The 24,519-nt window shown below is 44.2% G+C and overlaps 1 protein-coding gene across 1 annotated transcript in view; it reads right to left on the bottom strand.

The window, feature by feature from the left end:
* The window catches only part of ablim1b (actin binding LIM protein 1b), a 148,628-nt gene extending 124,758 nt beyond the window's left edge, over positions 1-23,870 (bottom strand). Inside the window, exon 1 of the mRNA XM_041859342.1 lies at positions 23,412-23,870. Coding sequence (XP_041715276.1) covers positions 23,412-23,730 — 319 coding nt within the window. The 5' untranslated portion in view covers positions 23,731-23,870. The remainder of the gene's footprint in view (positions 1-23,411) is intronic.
* Between the last annotated feature and the right edge of the window lie 649 nt (positions 23,871-24,519).

The following is a 24,519-nucleotide window of genomic DNA, read 5'->3' as shown; positions in this document are numbered from 1 at the left end:
AGCATTTATTTGGGCTGCAATTTCTGAGGCTGGTAACTCTAATTATCTTCTCCTCTGCAGCAGAGGTAACTATGGGTCGTCCATTCCTTTGGCGGTCCTCATGAGATCCAGTTTCATCATAGCGCTTGATGGTTTTTGCGACTGCACTTCAAAGTTCTTGAAATTTTCCGTATTGACTGACCTTCATGTTTGAAATTAATGTTGAACTGTCGTTTCGCTTTGCTTATTTGAGCTGTTCTTGCCATAATATGGACTTGGACTTTTACCAAATAGGGCTATCTTCTGTATACCCGCCCTACCTTTTCACAACACAACTGATTGGCTCAAAAGCAGTAAGAAGGAAAGGAAATCCACAACTGAACTTTTAAGAAGGCATACCTGTTAATTGAAATGCATTCCGGTGACTACCTCATGAAGCTGGTTGAGAGAATGCCAAGAGTGTGCAAAGCTGTCATCAAGGCAAAAGGTGGCTATTTGAGGAATCTCAAATATAAAAATACATGTTGATTTGTTTAACACTTCTTTTGGTTACTACATGATTCCATATTTGTTATTTCATAGTTTTGATGTAGTTCAATGTAGAAAATATTTAAAAATAAATAAAAACCCTTGAATGAGTAGGTGTTCTTAATCTTTTGACCGGTAGTGTATGTATCTAAGGACATAGTCGTTTGTTGTAAATGTTCCATTGCCATACTGGCTGGCAACGTTCTTATCCCTTGCTAGCTAGCTAACCAACTACAGCTAACATACAGTCAGGTCAAACAGTGCAGACAGAATAACAGCAAAGTAGCTGCATTTGTATTTGTTTAAGCAGTTTTTTTGTGTGAATATTTCATTTTTGTAATTAAGAACATTCAAAACTAAAATGAGAAGATATTAGACAACAATATAACATAGTGACAATAACCTACAGGACAACAGACAAGAATGTAAATGAAAAAAATAAAATAATCATAATAATAATCATAATAAAAAAAGAATGAGACATTGGATCATATGTTCGGTCACCTGCCGTAGGCTACATATTATACATTAAGTGTGAAACATTACGTGATGATTATATAGAGATGCAATCAATGTGATGTGAGGGGAGGGCAGATTCTCCATATAATCAATAAAAGGTTGCCAAATTCTGTAAAATGTCTCCAACTTATTCCTCAAGCAGTAAGTAATTTTCTCCAGTGGGATACAACTATTAACTTCCGATAGCCACATTGCAACTGGCAGGGGGGAATCCGATTTCCATTTCAAGGCAATACATTTCTTGGCAATCGCTAGCAATATTTCTGTTAGCTTTATAGTATGGCTTTGCCTAAGATTGGAATTAGTAAAGTTACCCAGTAGACAGACCTCCGGGTCTAAATGGAATGTAGCCCCATGAATTGAGGATATGGTATTGCATACCCCTTTCTAGAAACGATGTAGTTTTGAACACTGCCAAGTGGAATGGAGGAATGTTCTTTCATCTGAGCCACATCTAAAACATAGGGAGGAGATATCAGGGTTGAACTTGTGCCATCTAGATGGGGTGATATGGAGCTGACAGTCTGTATCTGGAGTTCAATGTCCATGCATAGGTCACTCCATTGTCCCTCATCAAGATTAATATCCAGATCTTTTTCCCATCTAAGTCAGGGTTTATCTAGCTCAGGCAGTGGTAGTCCTGACATAAGGGCACCGTAAACATGGAAAATGGTCTTGAACAGTGGTTGGTCTGCATGGCAGAGTTGTTCAATAGGTGACATCTTACGTAGGTTCCATTGGCCCTTGAGTTTCACCCTAATAAAATAAAATGGAGAAGTTGTAGGTAACTAAAGAAGTCCTTGTTAGACAAGTGGTATTTCTGTTTCAGCTGTTCGAAGGACATAAGAATTCCCTCCTCATAACAATGTTCCAGAAGAGTGATACCCTTATCAGACCATGGTCTAATGTTACTATTCTGGAAAAACATAGGAATCAATCTATTGTTCCATAGAGGGGTTTTAGGCGAAATAAATCCCTCTCGTCTGAACAGCTCATGCAGTTTGCACCATGCCAGGACAGACTGTATAATTAAAGGTTTGTCTGTGATAGTTTTTATAGATTTCATGTCCCATTTGTAAAACAATTCTGCCCCAGTATCCTCATGTACCTCAAACTTTTCAATGTACAGGTCCTTTTCAGAAGGACCATTGTCAAACCTCTGAGCCAGAAATCTAGACTGCGCAGCTCAGTAATACATTCGGAAATTGGGGAGGTTTAAGCCCCCTTGACCATCATGAAGGGTCAGTTTGCACAGGTTAACCATAGGGGTTTTGCCGTACCAGATAAACCGTCTGGTCAGCTTGTCGCGAGAGGAAAAGAATGCTGCGGGCACAGGGATGGGGAGAAATTGAAACAAATTTTAATTACATTAATTCTACCCAGTAGAGTGAGAGGCAAGTCCATCCATTTACACAGGTCACCCTCCACCTTTTGCAACAAGCAGGCCAGATTGAATTTATAGAGGTTGTTCAGGTTACCATCTACCATTATGCCCAAACATGCGAAGCCCATAGGCGACCATCTAAAAGGAAACTTATGCTTGATGTTATGACAACTGTAAGATTTCGCTTTTATCAAAATTGACCTTATATCCAGAGAAATAACTATAATACTGTAATAGAATGAGAGAGGGAATGTTCTGAGTTCGTTAGAAATAAGATAAGGACGTCCACAAAAAGTGATAATTTATGGGTGTGGGGACCCACCTCAAAGCCATGTATGTCAGGGCACGTTCTAATGCCCTCAGCCAACGGTTCGATGGCGAGGGCGAAGAGCTGGGGGCTAATTGGGCAACCTTGTCTGTTCCCCCTATAGAGAGGGAAAGAGGAGGAAGTAATCCCATTGGTAGCAATCCTAGTTTTAGGTGATTTGTAGAGTGATTTTATCAAATTTACAAACACGGTGCCTAAACCAAACTTTTCCAAGAAGCGAAAGAGATATGGCCATTCGACCATATCAAAGGCCTTTTCGGCATCGAGAGAGACAAGGTTACAATTATATCAAAGAACCTTCTGAGATTATTGGAGGACAATCTATTAATTATGAAGCCAGTCTGATCTGGGTTGACCAACAGGGGGAGACATGACTCCAGTCTCCTAGATAGCATCTTGGTGAGCAGTTTAGAATCTGTATTAAGCAGATGGATTAGTCTATAGGAGGCGCACTTTAGCTGGTTTTTCCCTTTCTTGTGAATTACTGTAATCACAGCTTGAGAGAAAGACTCTGGAAAGCAGTCCTCCCCGGCTTTTTTAAGGAACTCCATAAGGTAGGGTACCAACAGCTCCTTACACTCTTTATACAACTCTCTTGTCTCCCGAGTGGCGCAGTGGTCTAAGGCTGTGCCACTAGAGATCCTGGTTCGAATCCAGGCTCTGTCGTAGCCGGCTGCGACCGGGAGACCCATGGGGCGGCGCACAATTGGCCCAGGGTATGGGAGGGAATGGCCGGCAGGGATGTTGCTCAGTTGGTAGAGCATGGCGTTTGCAACGCCAGGGTTGTGGGTTCGATTCCCACGGGGGGCCAATATAAAAATGTATGCACTCACTCACTGTAAGTTGCTCTGGATAAGAGCGTCTGCTAAATGATGTAAATGTAAGCCATCCTCCCCAGGAGATTTATTAGAAGGTAAAGATTTAATGGTCTCCAACAATTCAGGGACTGAGAACTGTTCACTCAGGCGCTCTCTGTCCTCCTCTGACAGGCATGGGAGGTTGACAGAGGAGAGAAAATAGTTGATCTCTGATAGATCATCGCTTGATTGGGAAGTATAGAGGTCCTCGTAATATTTCTTAAAAGTAGCATTAATTTCAGTAGGGTCAAAAGATATCTCATTAGTACGAGTTTCTATAGCAGTAATTGTCCTCTTACTTTCCTCTGCTTTCAGTTGCCATGCCAATACTTTGTGTGCTTTCTCTCCAAGCTCATAGTAACGCTGTTTTGATTTAGTGATGGCCCTCTCAGCTTGATACGTGTTCAGAGTTGTCACACCCTGGCTCTGGGGACTCTAATATGTTGAGCCAGGGTGTGTAGGGTCTATGTGTGTTGTTCTATGTTCTCATTCTAGTCATTTGTGTTTCTATGTTGGCCGGTGTGGTTCTCAATCAGAGGCAACGTGAATCAGCTGTTGCTTGTTGTCTCTGATTGGGAACCATACTTAGTCAGCCTGTTTCCCACAGTGTGGTGTGGGATCTTGTTCCGTGTTGGTTTATGTTTGTTAACCAAGGACTTCACGTTATCGTTTGTTGTTTTGTTCGTGTAATCAGTTAATAAATAAGTATGTTTGCAAATAACGCTGCGCGTTGGTCCTCCTCCTTCGACGATCGTGACAGAAGATCCCACCGTAACAGGACCAAGCAGCGTGCCCAGGAGCAGACATCCTGGACGTGGGAGCAGATATTGGACGGGCAGGGGTCCTGGACCTGGGAGGAAATCCAGGCCGGGATGGATCGCCGTCCGTGGGAGGAGACGGTGGAGGCGCGCCGGAGAGAGGAGCAACGGCGTCTACAATGTCGTCGTCGGACGGACGAGAGGCAACCCCAAAAAATTTTAGGGGGGGGCACACGGCATGGGCGACGGGGCAGCAGGAGGCAGCTACAGGGCGTATTGGGAGGTTAGGAGAGGAGGCCACCAGGTTAAGGGGGCTATTGGTAAGGAGAGAGCAGGAGTTAGTGGGTCAGAGGGAGGAGCTACTGGATGCTAGAAGGGAGAAGGAGAGAGTAGAGGCAAGGCGAGAGGAACTGAGTAGGCAGCTGAGGGAGCGGAGGGTTATGAAGAAACCCAGTCCCGCTCATCACACCAAGCAAGTGGTGTGTGTCACCAGTCCGGTCCGGCCCGTTCCTGCTCCCCGCACTAAGTTAGTAGTGCGTGTTCCCAGTCCGGCCCGACCCGTTCCTGCTCCCCGCACTAAGTTAGTAGTGCGTGTTCCCAGTCCGGTCCGACCCGTTCCTGCTCCCCGCACTAAGTTAGTAGTGCGTGTTCCCAGTCCGGCCCGACCCGTTCCTGCTCCCCGCACTAAGTTAGTAGTGCGTGTTTCCAGTCCGGCCCGACCCGTTCCTGCTCCCCGCACTAAGTTAGTAGTGCGTGTTCCCAGTCCGGCCCGACCTGTTCCTGCTCCCCGCACCAAGCCTACGGTGCGCGTCGCCAGCCCGGCCCGGCCTGTTCCTGCCCCTCGCACCAAGCCTACGGTGCGCGTCGCCAGCCCGGTCCGGCCTGTTCCTGCTCCCCGCACCAAGCCAATGGTGCGCGTCGTCAGCCCAGTCCGGCCTGTTCCTGCTCCCCGCACCAAGCCTATGGTTTGCGTCGCCAGCCCGGTCCGGCCCGTTCCTGCTCCACGCACCAAGCCAGGGGTGCGCGTCGTCAGCCCGGTCCGGCCCGTTCCTGCTCCCCGCACCAAGCCTACGGTGCGCAGCGCCAGCCCGGCCTGTTCCTGCCACTCGCACCAAGCCTATGGTGCCCATCGCCAGCCCGGCCCGGCCTGTTCCTGCCCCTCGCACCAAGCCTACGGTGCGCGTCGCCAGCCCGGTCCGGCCTGTTCCTGCTCCCCGCACCAAGCCAATGGTGCGCGTCGTCAGCCCGGTCCGGCCTGTTCCTGCTCCCCGCACCAAGCCTATGGTGTGCGTCGCCAGCCCGGTCCGGCCCGTTCCTGCTCCACGCACCAAGCCAGGGGTGCGCGTCGTCAGCCCGGTCCGGCCCGTTCCTGCTCCCCGCACCAAGCCAATGGTGCGCGTCGTCAGCCCGGTCCGGCCTGTTCCTGCTCCCCGCACCAAGCCAATGGTGCGCGTCGTCAGCCCGGTCCGGCCTGTTCCTGCTCCCCGCACCAAGCCAATGGTGCGCGTCGTCAGCCCGGTCCGGCCTGTTCCTGCTCCCCGCACCAAGCCAATGGTGCGCGTCGTCAGCCCGGTCCGGCCTGTTCCTGCTCCCCGCACCAAGCCTATGGTGTGCGTCGCCAGCCCGGTCCGGCCCGTTCCTGCTCCACGCACCAAGCCAGGTGTGCGCGTCGTCAGCCCGGTCCGGCCCGTTCCTGCTCCCCGCACTAAGCCAATGGTGCGCGTCGTCAGCCCGGTCCGGCCTGTTCCTGCTCCCCGCACCAAGCCAATGGTGCGCGTCGTCAGCCCGGTCCGGCCTGTTCCTGCTCCCCGCACCAAGCCAATGGTGCGCGTCGTCAGCCGGTCCGGCCTGTTCCTGCTCCCCGCACCAAGCCAATGGTGCGCGTCGTCAGCCCGGTCCGGCCTGTTCCTGCTCCCCGCACCAAGCCAATGGTGCGCGTCGTCAGCCCGGTCCGGCCCGTTCCTGCTCCACGCACCAAGCCAGGGGTGCGCATCGTCAGCCCGGTCCGGCCCAGTCCTGCTCCCCGCATCAAGCCTGTGGTGCGCATCGTCAGTCCGGCACAACCCGTGCCTGGGTCACCGGTACCTGGTCAGGTACCGGTCAGCTGCTCCACATCGGAGTCCAAGCAATCCACTCCACCGATGTCCAGTCCAGCTCCAGCCAGCGGGGCCAGACCGGACCAGGGGCGCTACGGGGGGATGGTTGAGGGGTGGTGGTCATGCCCGGAGCCGGATCCGCCTCCGAGGAGGAATGCCCACCCAGCCCTTCCCTGTTAGGTTATGTTTGGCGCGGTCGCAGTCCGCGCCTTTGGGGGGGGGGTACTGTCACACCCTGGCTCTGGGGACTCTAATATGTTGAGCCAGGGTGTGTAGAGTCTATGTGTGTTGTTCTATGTTCTCATTCTAGTCATTTGTGTTTCTATGTTGGCCGGTGTGGTTCTCAATCAGAGGCAACGTGAATCAGCTGTTGCTTGTTGTCTCTGATTGGGAACCATACTTAGTCAGCCTGTTTCCCACAGTGTGGTGTGGGATCTTGTTCCGTGTTGGTTTATGTTTGTTAACCAAGGACTTCACGTTATCGTTTGTTGTTTTGTTCGTGTAATCAGTTAATAAATAAGTATGTTTGCAAATAACGCTGCGCGTTGGTCCTCCTCCTTCGACGATCGTGACAAGAGTATTATATTTAAGTTTTCTATTCACCAAAAGCCTGTATAGGTCTTTATTCGGGCCTCTGGTAGGTTTTCTCTAGCTCAGAGATTTCATATTTAAGGACATTCAGTTCGGCACCGTGTTTTCTCTTCAACCCTTTAGTATAGGCAATGATCTGTCCCCTCAGATAGACTTTCAATGCGTCCCAAAGAATGAAACTGTCAGGAGCGGAGGGTTTGTTTGTCAATGTAAAAATATTGATCTGCTCTTTGATGAATGCACAAAATTCAGGTTGCTTCACGAGTGTAGAATTTAGTCTCCATCTACAGTATATGCTCAATTTACCTTGGTAGGAATAGAGACTGATAATACCAGAGGAGAATGGTCACTAAGCAATCTGGAGAGATAATCGGTATCAAATACTCTATGAAACAGTTGGGTTGATAGCAAAAAATGATATATGCGTGTGTGTGTATGTGTGTTGTGTGGGGGTCAATAAAAAGAGTAGGCCTTATCCTGTGGGTTCATCTGTCTCCAGATGTAAATTGAGATCCTTCAAGAATGACATGGTGAGCGTGGCGGCTTTAGTAAGAGGGGAGGGTTTATCAGACCTATCAAGAACTGTATCTAAACAAACATTTTAATCTCCTCGAGCTAGTAGACATCCTGGTGGTGCTTGAGCAACCTGTAGGAAGACATTCTGAATAAACATATGGTCATCGAAGTTAGGAGCATAAATATTCAATAGGGTCCAAGACTCTGAATACATATGCCCCTGCACCAAAACAAACCTGCCTGAGGGATCAGACATGGTGTTGCTGACACAGAAGGGGATGGGTCTACTTATCAAAATTGAAAACAAACGTTGTGAATAGACATTTATGGCTGAATATTTACTGTTAACAATAAGGGCTTCTTGAGTCTCTTTTCAGGAGAAGAGGAGAAACATAAATGGGGGTAAAAGCAATGGGCCTAAGCCTACTAATTTGCTCCGCCCAGTGGATATTGACAAAACCAAGATATACTTTCCTGTAAATGTAATAAAACTCACCATGGGGAATAAAACTGTTCGTTGAAAATGTCCAAATCAACTGTAGCGACCGAGTCGCGGGGTAAACAGATCCAAATTCCAAGTAGACATCAGCAGTTCAGTCCCAGGACAGCACAAACAAGAAAAAAACTATAAACTGCGTCATATCCCACAGATAGACCTTCGCGAATCAAATGCGGTTCAGATCTTTGAGAAAAGTGAACACTTCTCCCGGTGTGTCGAAGAGATGGCTTTGGCCATTGTACTGAACTTTCATCCACGCAGGGTGAATGAGGTAACCGGTGATGTTCTTCTCCTTCTGTGCTTTGGCGGCTGGTTTGAAGTGCTTGCGACGTCTGGCGAGATCCGTGCTCATATCCGGGAAAAGGCTGACCCTCTTGCCATTGATGGTGATGTCCCCTTTGGCTCTTGCGAGTCGCAGTATCTTCTCCCTGTCCTGGAAACGGAGGAACCTGATCAGGACGGCCTGTGGGGGCTCATCTGGCATGGGTTTCGGTGTTGAGGTGCTGTGGGCGTGTTCGATTTCCAGCGGCTTGGTGAAGTTGGTTATGCCTAGGACATCAGGGATCCATTGAGTGAAGAAACGGACCGGGTCACGGCCCTCGCTGTCCCCTTCAATCCCACCACACGGATATTGCTATGTCTGATCTGGTTCTCCATCTGGTCTACCTTGTTTTTGAGATAGGCATTGTCCTTCTGTAGCTGTTTCATAACCTGGTCATGTCGAGTGACGGTATCTTCAACTGTGCTAATGCGCAACTCAGCCTCAGTCGTTCTCAAAAGCAGATCATTCAGGGAGGATTTCAGGTCGTCAATGGATGAATGGAGTTCAGCCGATTTCTTGTCAATTTTCAGTGAAAGACCTTTGTTAGCATCTTGAATTTCCCGGAGGAGAGTAGCAAGCACACCGGAAGACTCGGAAGAGGCTGCTGAGAGCAACAGTCTGGAACTGTCGTCTGAGTTAACAGGGCTAATGCTAATCTTGCTAGCTGTGGCGTCACCATTATCTTGGGATTCAACAAAGTTTTGGTCATCCTTCTTGCCTCTCGGCCGGAGGTCCATGGCTCTTTGGGAAGGTATATTGTTTCAATGTTGTTATTTAGGTAATAATATGATAACTTTGATGAGCTCAGTTTGTTAACGTCTGCTCAGCTCCGCGGCATCACGTCATTTAAGCTGTTTTCTAGTGACAATATCTAGATGCTTTTTCTAGTGGAGATCAAGTTTATATATTGCCTGGCTGGGCTGATGAGATAGTGGATTGCACAGTCAGATGGAACAGAGTAAATAGGCATTTTAGCGTCATAGATTTAGCCGGTGGTAACTTGTGGAATAGACACAGGCTGGAATGCGATTTTAACCAATTAGCATTCAAGATCAGACCCACTTGTTGTATAAACTGAAGCATTCATGAATCCAGAGCATGTGAAAAAAGTGCACCCTTAGTAAGTGCACATCAAATACGTACAAACTTAAGCAGACAGTTCTCCATTCGATTATGTTATTTTTACTTGCACCATATTTCTGCCTGCCTCGAATCAGTGTGGGCATTCACTACTGTCCCGGACCTTAGTATATACTGTTGCCCTGGACTTAAATGCCTTGGCTTCTATGGGTCAATAGTGTTTATGGTGGAATCAAGAGTATGTTGGGTTGTTCGGAACACTGGTTCAATTTCTGGGTTTGCAATGAAAGAGATGGATTGTGTTATATAAGCTTAGCAGCTAATCCTTTACCTTGGTCTAGCCTTTAGCTTGGTGGGCCAAATGACATAACCCACTATGTCAAATATGATATAAATCAGTGCTTTAAAAAAAGGCTTTATAAATTGAGGCTTCACAAAGCATCTAGAACCTTGTCATGTCATACTCATAAATGTTCTACGATGGCCCAACCTCTTTCCCTCTTGGGTGCATAGCCAATATTGGACCTGGTTCCAACCGTCCCCAAAATGCTGTGCAGCAGGATGAGACACGCTCCATAAAGTGCAGGTGTTCACATTATACCAGGTACCACTTACTTTGATGAAAGCCCACAACCAGGGGTGTAGTGGAGGGTAAACACTGTTGTGAAATACCCACTTATTATTGCGTTCCCAGAGATCAAAACGCTAATATTCTAATCACGCCTGCCTCTCTGCGAATGAGTGGAATCCTGATTCAGGTATAATCGTTATGTTGGCCTGCTCCCCACGATTTGCCTGGTTAGCAGCCCATTCATTCAACACTGTCCAACATAGCATTGCAAAGGGAGGGTATATTACTGAAAACTTTCTAAGTTTACCAGTAAACTACCATAATTTTGGTATCTTTAAGTATTAAAGTGCATTCGGAAAGTATTCAGACCCCTTGACTTTTTCCACATTTTGTTACGTCACAGCCTTATTCCAAAATGGATTAAATCATTGTTTTTCCTTATCAATCTACACACAATACACCATAATGACAAAGTGAAAACAGGTTTTTAGAAATTATTGCAAATATATTAAAAATAAATAAAAATAAAATACCTTATTTACATAAGTATCAGACCCTTTGCTATGAGACTCGAAATTGAGCTCAGGTGCATCCTGTTTCCATTGATCACCCTTGAGATGTTTCTACAACTGGATTGAAGTCCACCTGTGGTAAATTCAATTGATTGGACATGATTTAGAAAGGCACACACCTGTCTATATAAGGTCCCACAGTTGACAGTGCATGTCAGAGCAAAAACCAAGCCATGAGGTCAAAGGAATTGTCTGTAGAGCTCCGAGACAGGATTGTGTCGAGGCACAGGTCTGGGGATGGGTACTAAACAATTCTGCAGCATTGAAGTTCCCCAAGAACACAGTGGCCTCCATCATTCTTAAATGAAAGAAGCTTGGAACCACCAAGACTCTTCCTAGAGCTGGCCGCCCGGCCAAACTGAGCAATCGGGGGAGAAGGGCCTTGGTCAAGGAGGTGACCAAGAATCCAATGGTCACGCTGAATGAGCTCCAGAGTTCCTCTGTGGAGATGGGAGAACCTTCCAGAAGGACAACCATCTCTGCAGCACTCCACCAATCAGGCCTTTATGGTAGAGTGGCCAGACGGAAGACACTCCTCAGTAAAAGGCACATGACAGCCCGCTTGGAGTTTGCCAAAAGGCACCTAAAGGACTCAAACCATGAGAAACAAGATTCTCTGGTCTGATGAAACCAAGATTGAACTCTGTGGCCTGAATGCCAAGCGTCACGTCTGGAGGAAATCTGGCACAATCTCTACGGTGAAGCATGGTGGTGGCAGCATCATGCTGTGGGGATGTTATTCAGTGGCAGACACTGGGAGACTTGTCGGGTTTGAGGGAAAGCTAAACGGAGCAAAGTACAGAGATGTCCTTGATGAAAACCTGCTCCAGAGTGTTCAGGACCTCAGACTGGGGCGAAGGTTCACCTTCTAACTGGACAACGACCAGTTTTTGCTTTGTCATTATGGGGTATTGTGTGTAGAATGATGAGGAAAAACAACAATTTAATCAATTTCAGAATAAGGCTGTAACGTAAGAAAATGTGGAAAAAGTCAAGGGGTCTGAATACTTTCCAAATGCACTGTATATGTAATCTATAACAAGACATCTAGTGACCCTTTTGGGTAATTCAGATTTGTACAGGTGTCTGTAATTATCTCTGGCCCTCTGTGTGGCCAGAAATAATTAAATAAGATGATTTCCCCCCCCGAAAAATTATGACAAAGCTGTAAAACATGATCCTCAATATAAACCATCAACTTAGTGAATACCATTGGTGTTTTTTTAATGAGTTCCAGCATGAAATATCCTTTATTTTTTATACACAGTTCTATTTATTTCACTATGTCAGTGTGTAGTTGTTGTCAATGTTTTTTGCATCAAATTGGTGGCAATTGTGAAAAAAAGTAAATAGTTGGAAGAGTTGCAAAGTTAATTGAAAATAATGATAAGATGCTTTTTTCATTAATTAAGCCATTTTCTCTTGAACCATATGATCTATCTACTAGAAACTCATTGATAATATGGACACAGATATACAAAATAAATACTATATATTAATACTTTAATTTTTTTGTTACAATAGATTGCCATACATTTTCTGTTAATTACCAAAATTACTGAAACTACCGGTAGCTTTGCAACTCTAGTCCAACAGCAAACTCCGTCCACGGCACAGGCCGAGACGTGAAACTAACTACCTCAGCCCAGAGCAACCCTGGCAAATGGCAAGTACAGACGCCGCTGACAGTCGGCTTGCGAGATGCCGGACATAAAGCAATTTTTTTACATCCCTGGTCTCCTGTCGTGTCAACAGACATCCCTCAAACAAACAAAAAACAGACTGTCTGAGAATGAGTGTACAACTATCAAATATTCACTGATATTTCAGTCAGGTGGCCAGCTAGCTAGCTAGTTAGCTCAAGCCAAGGGCTCTTGCTACTGTTAGCCAGCTAGCTAGCTAGCTAACATTATAGCTAGCTAACTAGAAGGATGAAGTTAGAAGCTAATGTTAAATAAAGCCTGACCTCAGCAGAAGTTGACTGAAATGAAGCTAGCTATAACTTTAACAAAAGACAGGCTACTACAGTGCCTTCAGAAAGTATTCACACCCCTTGACTTTTCCCTAATATTGTTGTGTTACAAAGTAAGATTAAAATGGATTTAATTGTCTTTTTCTACACAAAATACTCTGTAATGTCAAAGTGGAAGAAAAATTCTAACATTTGTAAAACCATTATCAAAATAAAACACTACTATACAGTATCTTGGTTAGATACACTACATGACCAAAAGTATGTGGACACCTGCTCATCAAACATATCATTCCAAAATCATGGACATTAATATGGAATTGGTCCCCCCTTTGCTGATATAACAGCGTCCACTCTTCTGGGAAGGCTTTCCACTAAATGTTGGAACATTGCTGCAGGGATTTGCTTCCATTCAGCCACAAGAGCATTAGTGAGGTCGGGCACTGATGTTGGGCGATTAGGCCTTGCTCACAGTCGGCGTTCCAATTAATGTCAAAGGTGTTCGATGGGGTTGAGGTCAGGGCTCTGTGCAGGCCAGTCAAGTTCTTCCACACTGATCTCGACAAACCATTTCTGTATGGACCTCGCTTCGTGCACGGGGGCGTTGTCATACTGAAACAGGAAAGGGCCTTCCCCAAAATGTTGCCACAAAGTTGGAAGCACAGAATTGTCTAGAATGTCATTGTATGTTGTAGCGATTTCCCTTCATTGGAACTAAGGGGCCTAGCCCGAACCATGAAAACAGCCCCAGACCATTAGTCCTCTTCCACCAAACTTTACAGTTGGCACTATGCATTGGGGCAGGTAGCTTTCTCCTGGCATCCGCCAAACCCAGATTCGTCCTTCGGACTGCCAGATGGTGAAGCGTGAGTCATCACTCCAGAGAACGCGTTTCCACTTCTCCAGAGTCCAATGGCGGCGAGCTTGACACCACTCCAGCCGATGCTTGGTATTATGCATGGTGACCTTAGGCTTGTGTGCAGCTGCTCGGCCATGGAAACCCATTTCATGAAGCGCCCAACGAACAGTTATTGTGCTGATGTTGCTTCCAAAGGCAGTTTGGAACTCGGTAGTGAGTGTTGTAACCGAGGACAGACAATTTTTACGCGCTACGCGCTTCAGCACTCAGAGGTTCCGTTCTGTGAACTTGTGTGGCCTACCATTTCGCAGCTTAGCAGTTGTTGCTCCTAGATGTTTCCTTTTCACAATATCAGCATACACAGTTGACCGGGGAAGCTCTAGCTGGGCAGAAATTTTACAAACAGACTTGTTCGAAAGGTGGCATCCTATGACGGTGCCACGTTGAAAGTCACTGAGCTATTCAGTAAGGTAATTCTACTGCCAATGTTTGTCTATGGAGATTGCATGGCTGTGTGCTCGATTTTATACACTTGTCAGCAACGGGTGTGGCTGAAATAGCCGAATCCACTCATTTGAAGGAGCATCCACATACTTTTGTATATATAGGGTAAGTATTCAACCCCCTGAGTCAATACATGTTAGAATCACCTTTGGCAGCAATTACAGATGTGAGTCTTTCTGGGTAAATCTTTAAGAGCTTTCCACACCTGGATTGTGCAACATTTGCCTGTTATTATTTTCAAAATTCTTCAAGCTCTGTCAAATTGGTTGTTGATCGTTGCTAGATAAACATTTTCAGGTCTTGCCATAGATTTTCAAGCAGATTTAAGTCAAAACTGTAACCCTGCCACTCAGGAACATTCACTGTCTTCTTGGTAAGCAACTCCAATATAGATGTTTCTGTCCTGCTGAAAGGTGAATTCATCTCCCAGTGTCTAGTAGAAAGCAGACTGATCCAGATTTGCCTCTAGGATTTTGTCTGTGCTTAGCTCCATTCCGTAAATGTTTTATCCAGAAAAACTTCCCAGTCCTTAACGATTACAAGCATACCCATAACATGATGCAGCCACCACAATGCTTGAAAATATGGAGAGTGGTACTAAGTAATGTGTTGTATAGGATTTACCCTAAACATAACACTTTGTATTGAGGACAAAAAGTACAATGTTGTTGATCTATCCTCAGTTTTCTCCTATCACAGCCATTAAACTCTGCAACTGTTTTAAAATCCCCATTAGCCTCATGGTGAAATCCCTGATCCTCTCCGTCAACTGAGTTAAGAAGGACATATCTTTGTAGTGACTTGGTGTATCGATACACCATCCAAAGTGTAAATAATAACTTCACCGTGCTCAAAGGGATATTCAATGTCTGTTTTGTTTTTGTTGTTGACCCATCTACCAATAGGTGCCCTTCTTTGCGAGGCATTGGAAAACCTTCCTGGTCTTTATGGTTGAATCTGTTTTTTTAATTTGCTGCTCGACTGAGGGACCTTACAGATAATTGTATGTGTGTTGTACAGAGATGAGGTAGTCATTCAAAAATCATGTTAAACACTATTATTAGAGATTAGCGATTAGATCAGGGGTTCCCAAACTGTTTCACTCTGGCCCCCCTTCTGACATTGAGGAACATCCCGCGCCCCACCTTCTATTTCTATGGGCACAAGCACTGTTCATGCCACAAACTGTTCACACCCCTCTTGTTGGCGGAGAGCAAATTTTGCAAGTTTACAGCTTATTTCCTGCATTTATACACTTTTTCTCATTGGGTGCAGAGAACATTTCACAATTCTAAAGCTAATTTTCTTGCATTGCTATACATTTTGCCATGTCTAATGTGTATTCATGTGATATTTGAGTGACTCAAACATTACAACAAAATCTATGGGCTAAAAAACCTAGCAAAAAAACGTTAGCTGACATTGTCTAGTTCAGCGGTTCCCAAATGTGGGGTCGCCTGATATAGAAATGGGGTCGCGGAAGAATTTCCAAAATCCCACCGACCCCCCAAAATTATATATAATATATTCAAAACTGTCGTTAGCTACATTTACTAGCTATTCCTCTCTGCTATAAATCATACTTTATATCTATCTAGCTAGCTAGTCATCTAACGTTAATCGTACTATGTTCCAGCAAAGCATTATATATTTTGATAACTTGTTGTAGAAAGCTAGCTGAGGTAGCCTACTTTGCTTAGTGCCACATGAATTCGTTATGCAGAGTCTTTGGTGTCAATATGTTTACAAATCACATCTTCATAGATCAATTTCGGCCCAATCAATGTATTGAGCTAAATCCTTGCTTCAGCATTTAGCTAGCTAACTAGTTAGCCAACTATGTGTGTAGGCATTCATTAGTAAGCATATCACTCTGTGACCTTCAGTCTGGTCTGGTCATGGCCAGCTCTGAAATTACTCAACTTAGTCACCAACAACTGAAACAGCTGATGGGGGCATTGGCTGCCACAATTGAAAGTCGTTTTGACCAAAGCTATAAAAACATACTAGCTAATGTGAGTGAGATGTTGCTAAATCATTATTTTCCATTATCGAACTAAGCATTTACTACGTCAAGTTAACTGAGTAGCAGTGTATGTGTTTAGGAGCTTGTTGCTAGTGCTAATGTTTACATGACTATAAAACTCCACAGTGAACAATATTCAAGTTGTTGGGAAAGTGTAAACACAGATACATCATGCCGAGACGCTCCACGAGACTCCACACATTTTCCTCCATGCTCCGTCAATGGTGAGTCCATGCAATTCTTAGAAGGCACTCCGTCAGACAACCTTGTCAGTCTACCATGCTTGCAAAGTAGTAAGGGCACGAGATAAGCACAGCATGCAATTACTCTCATTGCCACCGGCATCGACATTGTGCCAAAGTCGTATATTGTACCTTTAAATATGATTGATAAAGCCTTTATTAAGCGGTGCTTGTGTCCCCCTTAAAAAAAACACTGGTTCATGTGATATTTTACATAGTATGTCTAGGGCTCCAAAACTGTGCTCTGTAAATGAATGGTGCTGATGGGCGTTAGTAGCCTACACTTTGGTCACCTAGTCATCTGGTTTATCCAAATATCATCCAATTTCATGAAAAACATGATTTTGACTGTTCATTACCTTCAAGAAGGTCGATTCAAGCTGTAATACTGCCATCTGTAGGATGATAACGAGTGGTCCTTAACCATAACCCTTCCCTAACCCTAAACCGTAACCGTTTTAAATTTAATGGGGAAACGTTGGATTTGGAACACTCTACAATTCACTTGAAAAGACCCTCTTCAATTCACTTGAAAAGGCACATTGGGAAATTATATTGGAGCCGTGGCTTAGTGGGGGTGTGGCTTTCAGTTTGTTATTTCTGGCCACCCGTGAGTGGAAGTGTTGTACCAGTTTAAGTCATCTATGGTAGAGACACATTTTTGTTAATTTTAGGAGCTTATGGATTTGTAACTGTGGTGGTTCCCTATAATGGCAAAGTGTACCTTTTCTATATGCTTACTTTTGTACCTGTGGGTTACATGTAAGAAAGGTAATGTCTGAGGTATGAACTGGGGTGCAATTATGTACCAAAAACTACAAAGGATGACCTTACAGGGCACCACCGCAGTGACAAGTGGTTGTACCCCTTTAAATCAAATGTAAACCTTTATTGTGTAGGTACAACATACTCAATGAGCTAATCTGCTTTAAGAAAACAATTACAGCATACAAAAAAGTGGGACTTCAAGTTGTCATATGGGACACATACACACACATACACAGAACACTCACACACACATGCATGCAAACAATGGCCAGAACATGTGGGTAAAGTCCGCCAAGGAGCTTTTACACCTGTCACATGTACCATCAATATTTGGGTACAATTTGGACAATCTGGCCTTACTGAAATGGATACGGTAAAGTACCTTAAACTGTTTAAGGCTGAGCCGGGCACAAGAGGAGCTTCCATTAACCCTAAGTAAGGCACTATTCCAGACTTCGTCAGAGGTCTCTCCACCGAGTTCCTTTTCCCACTCAGATCGGATTTTATTGAGTGACAGGTTATCAAGGGACATGATTATCTAAAAAAATATGGGATATGAGTCCCTTTAGTTGAAAAGGTGTTTTCAAAAGGGCATCCAGACCCGATCCGGGTGATAGAATTGGAATGGTTGGGCTTTGAGTGCGAATAAACTGGCGGATTTGGAAATATCTAAATAAACTTGAATGGGGTAGATTCAATTTGATAGCGAGGTCTTCGAAATTGGCAAAGGTGCCATCAATATAAAGGTCATTAAACTTAGTAAGGCCATTCCTCTGCCACAGCCTGAAAGCTGAATCCAGTTTGCCTGGAAGGAAGAGGTGATTATTACATATAGGACCTTGAATAGAGAAATCACAGAATTTAAAATGTTGACGGAATTGAGTCAAAATGTTAAGAGTATTGATAACAATTGGATTGGATGTGTAGCGCGAAGCTGAAAGAGGGAGAGGAATGGCCTTACTAAGTTTAACGACATTAACAGTTGAAGTCGGAAGTTTACATACACTTTGGTTGGAGTCATTAAAACTCGTTTTTCAACCACTCCACAAATTTCTTGTTAACAAACTATAGTTTTGGCAAGTCGGTTAGGACATCTACTTTGTGCATGACACAAGTAATTTTTCCAACAATTGTTTACAGGCAGATTATTTCACTTAGAATTCACTGTATCACAATTCCAGTGGGTCAGAAGTTTACATACACTAAGTTGACTGTGCCTTTAAACAGCTTGGAAAATTCCAGAAAATGATGTCATGGCTTCAGAAGCTTCTGATAGGCTAATTGACATAATTTGAGTCAATTGGAGGTGTACCTGTGGATGTATTTCAAGGCCTACCATCAAACTCAGTGCCTCTTTGCTTGACATCATGGGAAAATCAAAAGAAATCAACCAAGACCTCAGAAAAAAATGGTAGACCTCCACAAGTCTGGTTTCCTCATTGAGAGCAATTTCCAAACGCCTGAAGGTACCACGTTCATCTGTACAAACAATAGTACGCAAGTATACACACCATGGGACCACGCAGCCGTCATACCGCTCAGGAAGGAGACGCGTTCTGTCTCCTAGAGATGAACATACTTTGGTGCGAAAAGTGTAAATAAATCCCAGAACAACAGCAAAGAACCTTGTGAAGATGCTGGAGGAAACGGGTACAGAAGCATCTACAGTGAGGGAAAAAAGTATTTGATCCACTGATGATTTTGTACGTTTGCCCACTGACAAAGAAATGATCAGTCTATAATTTAGTATTTGACCCCCTCTCAATCAGAAAGATTTCTGGCTCCCAGGTGTCTTTTATACAGGTAACGAGCTGAGATTAGGAGCACACTCTTAAATGGAGTGCTCCTAATCTCAGCTTGTTACCTGTATAAAAGACACCTGTCCACAGAAGCAATCAATCAATCAGATTCCAAACTCTTCACCATGGCCAAGAGCAAAGAGCTCTCCAAGGATGTCAGGGACAAGATTGTAGACCTACACAAGGCTGGTATGGGCTACAAGACCATCGGCAAGCAGCTTGGTGAGAAGGTGACAACAGTTGGTGCGATTATTCGCAAATGGAAGAAACACAAAAGAACTGTCAATCTCCCTCGGCCTGGGGCTTCATGCAAGATCTCACCTCGTGGAGTTGCAATGATCATGAGAACGGTGAGGAATCAGCCCAGAACTAAACGGGAGGATCTTGTCAATGATCTCAAGGCAGCTGGGACCATAGTCACCAAGAAAACAATTGGTAACACACTATGCCGTGAAGGACTGAAATCCTGCAGCGCCCGCAAGGTCCCCCTGCTCAAAAAAGCACATATACATGCCCGTCTGAAGTTTGCCAATGAACATCTGAATGATTCAGAGGAGAACTGGGTGAAAGTGTTGTGGTCAGATGAGACCATAATGGAGTTCTTTGGCATCAACTCAACTATGACCCCAAGAACACCATCCCCACCGTCAAACATGGAGGTGGAAACATTATGCTTTGGGGGTGTTTTTCTGCTAAGGGGACATGACAACTTTACCGCATCAAAGGGACGATGGACGGGGCCATGTACCGTCAAATCTTGGGTGAGAACCTCCTTCCCTCAGCCAGGGCATTGAAAGTGGGTCGTGGATGGGTATTCCAGCATGACAATGACCCAAAACACACGGCCAAGGCAACAAAGGAGTGGCTCAAGAAGAAGCACATTAAGGTCCTGGTGTGGCCTAGCCAGTCTCCAGACCTTAATCCCATAGAAAATCTGTGAAGGGAGCTGAAGGTTCGAGTTGCCAAATGTCAGGCTCGAAACCTTAATGACTTGGAGAAGATCTGCAAAGAGTAGTGGGACAAAATCCCTCCTGAGATGTGTGCAAACCTGGTGGCCAACTACAAGAAACGTCTGACCTCTGTGATTGCCAACAAGGGTTTTGCCACCAAGTACTAAGTCATGTTTTGCAGAGGGGTCAAATTCTTATTTCCCTCATTAAAATGCAAATCAATTTATAACATTTTTGACATGCGTTTTTCTGGATTTTTGTTGTTGTTATTCTGTCTCTCACTGTTAAATTAAACCTACCATTAAAATTATAGACTGATCATGTCTTTGTCAGTGGGCAAACGTACAAAATCAGTAGGGGATCAAATACTTTGTATATATTCTTTATTCCATTCCTTACTTAGATTTGTGTGTATTGGGTATATGTTGTGAAATTGTTAGATATTACTTGTTAGATATTACTGCACTGTCGGAGCTAGAAGCACAAGCATTTCGCTACACCCACAATAACATCTGCTAAACACGTATGTGACAAATAACATTTGATTTGATTATTAAACATGAACTTAATCGTGAAAACAGCAGCTCTTTGCTGTATTCGTTGTCTCTCTCTAGTCATGGTTTTAAACGTTTTTAAATCTCACACTATCAACTTTTCTGTGCGTTCAAGGTAAAAAAATGTACAGTCTATGGCGTGAGTAAATTGTGCAGACACGGTGGTCTGAGCTATCTGATTGACCAGCGTTAGGCCTATGGGTGCACTTGATTTGTTCTCTGGGCCTGCCGGGCAGGTGGAGTTCTACCTTCAGACACATGAAATGGTTCAGAATGGGAAGACTTTGCCTTCCCGGCACTAGGGCTGCTGAATCAAACGCACCTACCGCCAACAGCGCGAAATTATTAAAATGTTTGGTGATCAATTAGGAATGCCTTGCAGATCGATCGATCGCGATCGAACAAAAGGCTGCTAGTTTTATAAAACAACATCAGAACAAAAGGCTGCCAGTTATAGAAAAGCGCAACACCCTTTACAATTTCCAGTTGGTGACCACTGGTGTAGATGAAGGGGAGGAGACAGGTTAAAGTAGGATTTTTAAACTTGCGACAAATGAAACATGGATTGTGTCTTATTCCAGTGTTAATACGAAATTGTAACTATTTTGCACTATGGCCTATTTATTGCCTTACCTCCATAACTTGCTACATTCGCACACACTGCATATATATTTTCTGTTTGTATTTTTGACTTTGTTTTGTTACACCATATGTAACTCTGTGTTGTTGTTTTTATCGCACTGCTTTGCTTTATCTTGGCCAGGTCGCAGTTGTAAATGAGAACTTGTTCTCAACTGGCTTACCTGGTTAAATAAAGGTGAAATAAAATAAAAAATAAAATATGTGTGTCATTCAGAGGGTGAAATGTAAGTGCCTTTGAACAGCATATGGTAGTAGGTGCCAGGCGCACTGGTTTAAGTCAAGAACTGCAACGCTGCTGGGTTTTTAAAGCTCAACTGTTTCCTGTACGTATCAAGAATGGTCCACCACCCAAAGCACACCCAGCCAACTTGACACAACTGTGGGAAACATTGGAGTCAACATGGGACAGCATCCCTGTGGAACGCTTTTGACACCTTGTAGAGTCCATGCCCCAACGAATTGAGGCTGTTCTGGTTGCTAAAATTCTAATAGTTCGCCTAATTTCAGTTTGTGACTAAACAAGCATGTATAGTGTAGAGAATCATAGTACCATCTAAACCGTTGTGAAATATATTTTCCATAACTACAAATATTGTATTTTCAGCTGTTTGAATTTGATGTACAAAACCGAAAGTAAAAAATTCAAAAATGAAACTTAAGAACGGGAAGCATAGACATGGCGCACATAGAACAGCTCTACCACTTCTTAGACTTGCTTTCAATGAGAATGACACATCTATAACACACATTCTATGTGAATTTGGTCAGGTCTCTCAAAAAGTTACATATTACAGCTTTAATGTTTTGCACACTGAGTTGCTAGTCTCGGAAATCCCAGACCTTGGAGCAATTGCACAAGGTTTTGGGAAGATGCCGGATTCTCTTGGGTATTTCTAAAGGGGAAAAACAATTTCTGGGGTGGGTCCTCTTCAGACAGACAACTCTCCAAACAAATCATGAGTTTTGGTAGGCAGCAGTGAGGTCACCGGCAGGGCTCTAAAGTGTCACCAATTTGGTCGCATGTGCAACAACATGTTTTGCTGTGCGACCAGGAGTTTTATTTTGAGGGCACTGTGCTACTATTAAAAAAATCTCCCAGATAATAATTGTTGTAATGATAAGGCTTCGCTGTACTGTTGTTTCTGAGTGCTGTAGAGAAACAAGGGAGTGCAGATTCGTTAGTGTCATCATGGTTGCACCGTTACTACAGTGAAAATGGCTTGCTTCTAGTCCAACCAGGTCAAAAGATCTGACCCATATTACCGGCGCAACATTTTTATATTTTTATAGCTGATCACCGGGACCGCATTTTACATTCATAAACCATGTCGTGGGCCATTCTAAAACTACTTGCGAGTCGATGTTGTTAACCATTTGTTTACTTTTGTTCAGTGATGTTATTTAATTGGCTAGCTAGTTAACAACCTGGTAACTTTACCAGTATATCCAAACATTTGGGGGCACAGGAAAAAAAAAGGGATAGCTTCTTCAGGAGCTCTATGATCATAGATAGCAATGAGTGAATGACAGATCTCTTGCACGTCGTCATCACAAACATGACATTTTTAAAGAGACAGTGTACAAAATGCAGATAAAACAAAGTATATTCTATTCTCTAGAGCCCACAACATTGTCTCCACAGACTAACATAGATTGAATGGAGCTCAAATTGAGCATGTCCCCACATATAAATACCTTGGCATGTGTATTTTGACTTAAGAAGACTCTTGTAGTCGAAACACGTTGCAGTTGTGCGTCCTGATGTTAAATACTGTATACTATAGACTGATCTGCTCCTTGTAAATATTACCTGTAAATAGTTTACTAAAGTTCTCTGCATTGTACTGGCCAACTACATGTTTTCGTTTTTAGATTTATATTAGAAATAGTCAATACAACACATCCAAAATAAAAAGTCTTCCCCATTCCATATCTTCTCTCTTCCTCGCTCCAGTCTACCCATTATTTTCCTCACTCCTCAATACCCCCACTACTCTTGGTTCCCAGTTCCTTCTCTCTTATACTATTCATGCATGTCTTAATAGGAGTCCTTTGTCAACGTTCTCTTCCCTTCTATTCCTTTCCCCTGTCCCAATCTCTTTTCTTCACTAATTTCTCTCCACCACTCTAGTAGGGCTGCCATCTCTGACCAAACTCAATCTGGGAGATTGAAGGAAACGTTCTAACTTGATTTGGTGACTCCCCTTACAGATGTTAAAACTGCAACTCTGTTGATATGCATCTTCTTAGGGTTAGAGCCAGGTTGGGGTCAGGGCAAGGGTAAGGATTAAGATGAGGGTTAGTTGATAGTTAATAGAACAATATGTTAATAGTTGAAAGAGTACAACTCATCAAATAAAGTGTAACCGAAATGTCCTAAAATTAAAGACAATCTAACTGAATAGCTTTACCGTTCGCCTTCAGAAGAACAAACCCTTAAGTCTCCAGACCAAATCGGAATGGTGGCAACACTAGGCAGATGAGCGATCCCTTACCTTGTCCCATTGATCCCATGTCTGGCGGCATGCCTACCATCCGCTCACACAGGACATAGTCGTTGGGGTTCAGGAAGGGAAGCTGTTCCATCATTGATTGTTTTGGAATCAGGTAGAGAACCTCAGCAATCTGACCGTCCTCAATGATCGACATGCGCCTGACCGAATTCTTGCGCTTGGCCCGGTCCATCACCACCATATCGTCGCCCCGGCTGGAGCCACAGATCTTGCCCAGGCTGCTGAGGTTGGGCATGTCGATACTAACAAAGGTCTCGGCCCAGCAACGAGGGTTGCAAACTGACTGCAAATTAGAAACCATGCAGAAGTACTGCTGGTTGGCAAGAACCAGAGGAACAGTAGGACGGTCGAACGGCAAAGCAGAACACAGGAACGGTAGGGCGGCTGAACGGCTAAAGCAGCGAAAAGCACAAACACCCTTTGAACCGTCTCCGGTATTAAGCTGACCGCTAAGACTTTGTAACTTTGTATGTGTGTGTGTTTGTGTTGTCCGTCAAGCACTGCAAGACTAACTCCTACTCACTCCTTTAAGAAGATTAGGAGGGATGTATTTTTAGTGTTTATCTGCAGGGAAGGTATAACAGTGGAGCCGTGACGCAGGAAGTCAAGTCAAATGACTGGTACAGTCATTTTATCTACCTGCATTTCCGCCTCATCCAATTTCATGCCCCTGAGGCATATCAAAACAAGAGCAGCATGCATCCATGGTAATCTCCTGTGATTGAGGGACTCTTTAAGAAGATTATAAACTTCAGCCTTGTGTTTTTTTTACCATCATATGTATTACAGTTAAAATCAATCTCTTTATAGCTAAAGCCACAGTTAAGCTAGATCACAGGTCAATGTATTTTCCTATCCATCCTCTATTCTTGAATTGAATGGGATACAATATAGTGGAAAGCGGAGAAGTGAATCATTTATTGTTGGAGGGAGAGGGGACTTGGTGGTGTAATGTGTAATTCCATGTAACTACTTAGATTAGCAGTATCTACAATCAAACCCTGTTTTAATCTTGTTGCTGCAGATTTGAGTCCAAATCTTTTTTGATTGTTTAAAGTTGTCACTGGCCAGACCGTCATTGTAAATAAGA

Source organism: Coregonus clupeaformis, chromosome 31 (assembly GCF_020615455.1).
Source record: "Coregonus clupeaformis isolate EN_2021a chromosome 31, ASM2061545v1, whole genome shotgun sequence".
Classification (NCBI taxonomy): domain Eukaryota; kingdom Metazoa; phylum Chordata; class Actinopteri; order Salmoniformes; family Salmonidae; genus Coregonus; species Coregonus clupeaformis.
Note: the sequence above shows the minus strand (reverse complement) of the source record. Positions and strands in the feature narration are given on the sequence as shown.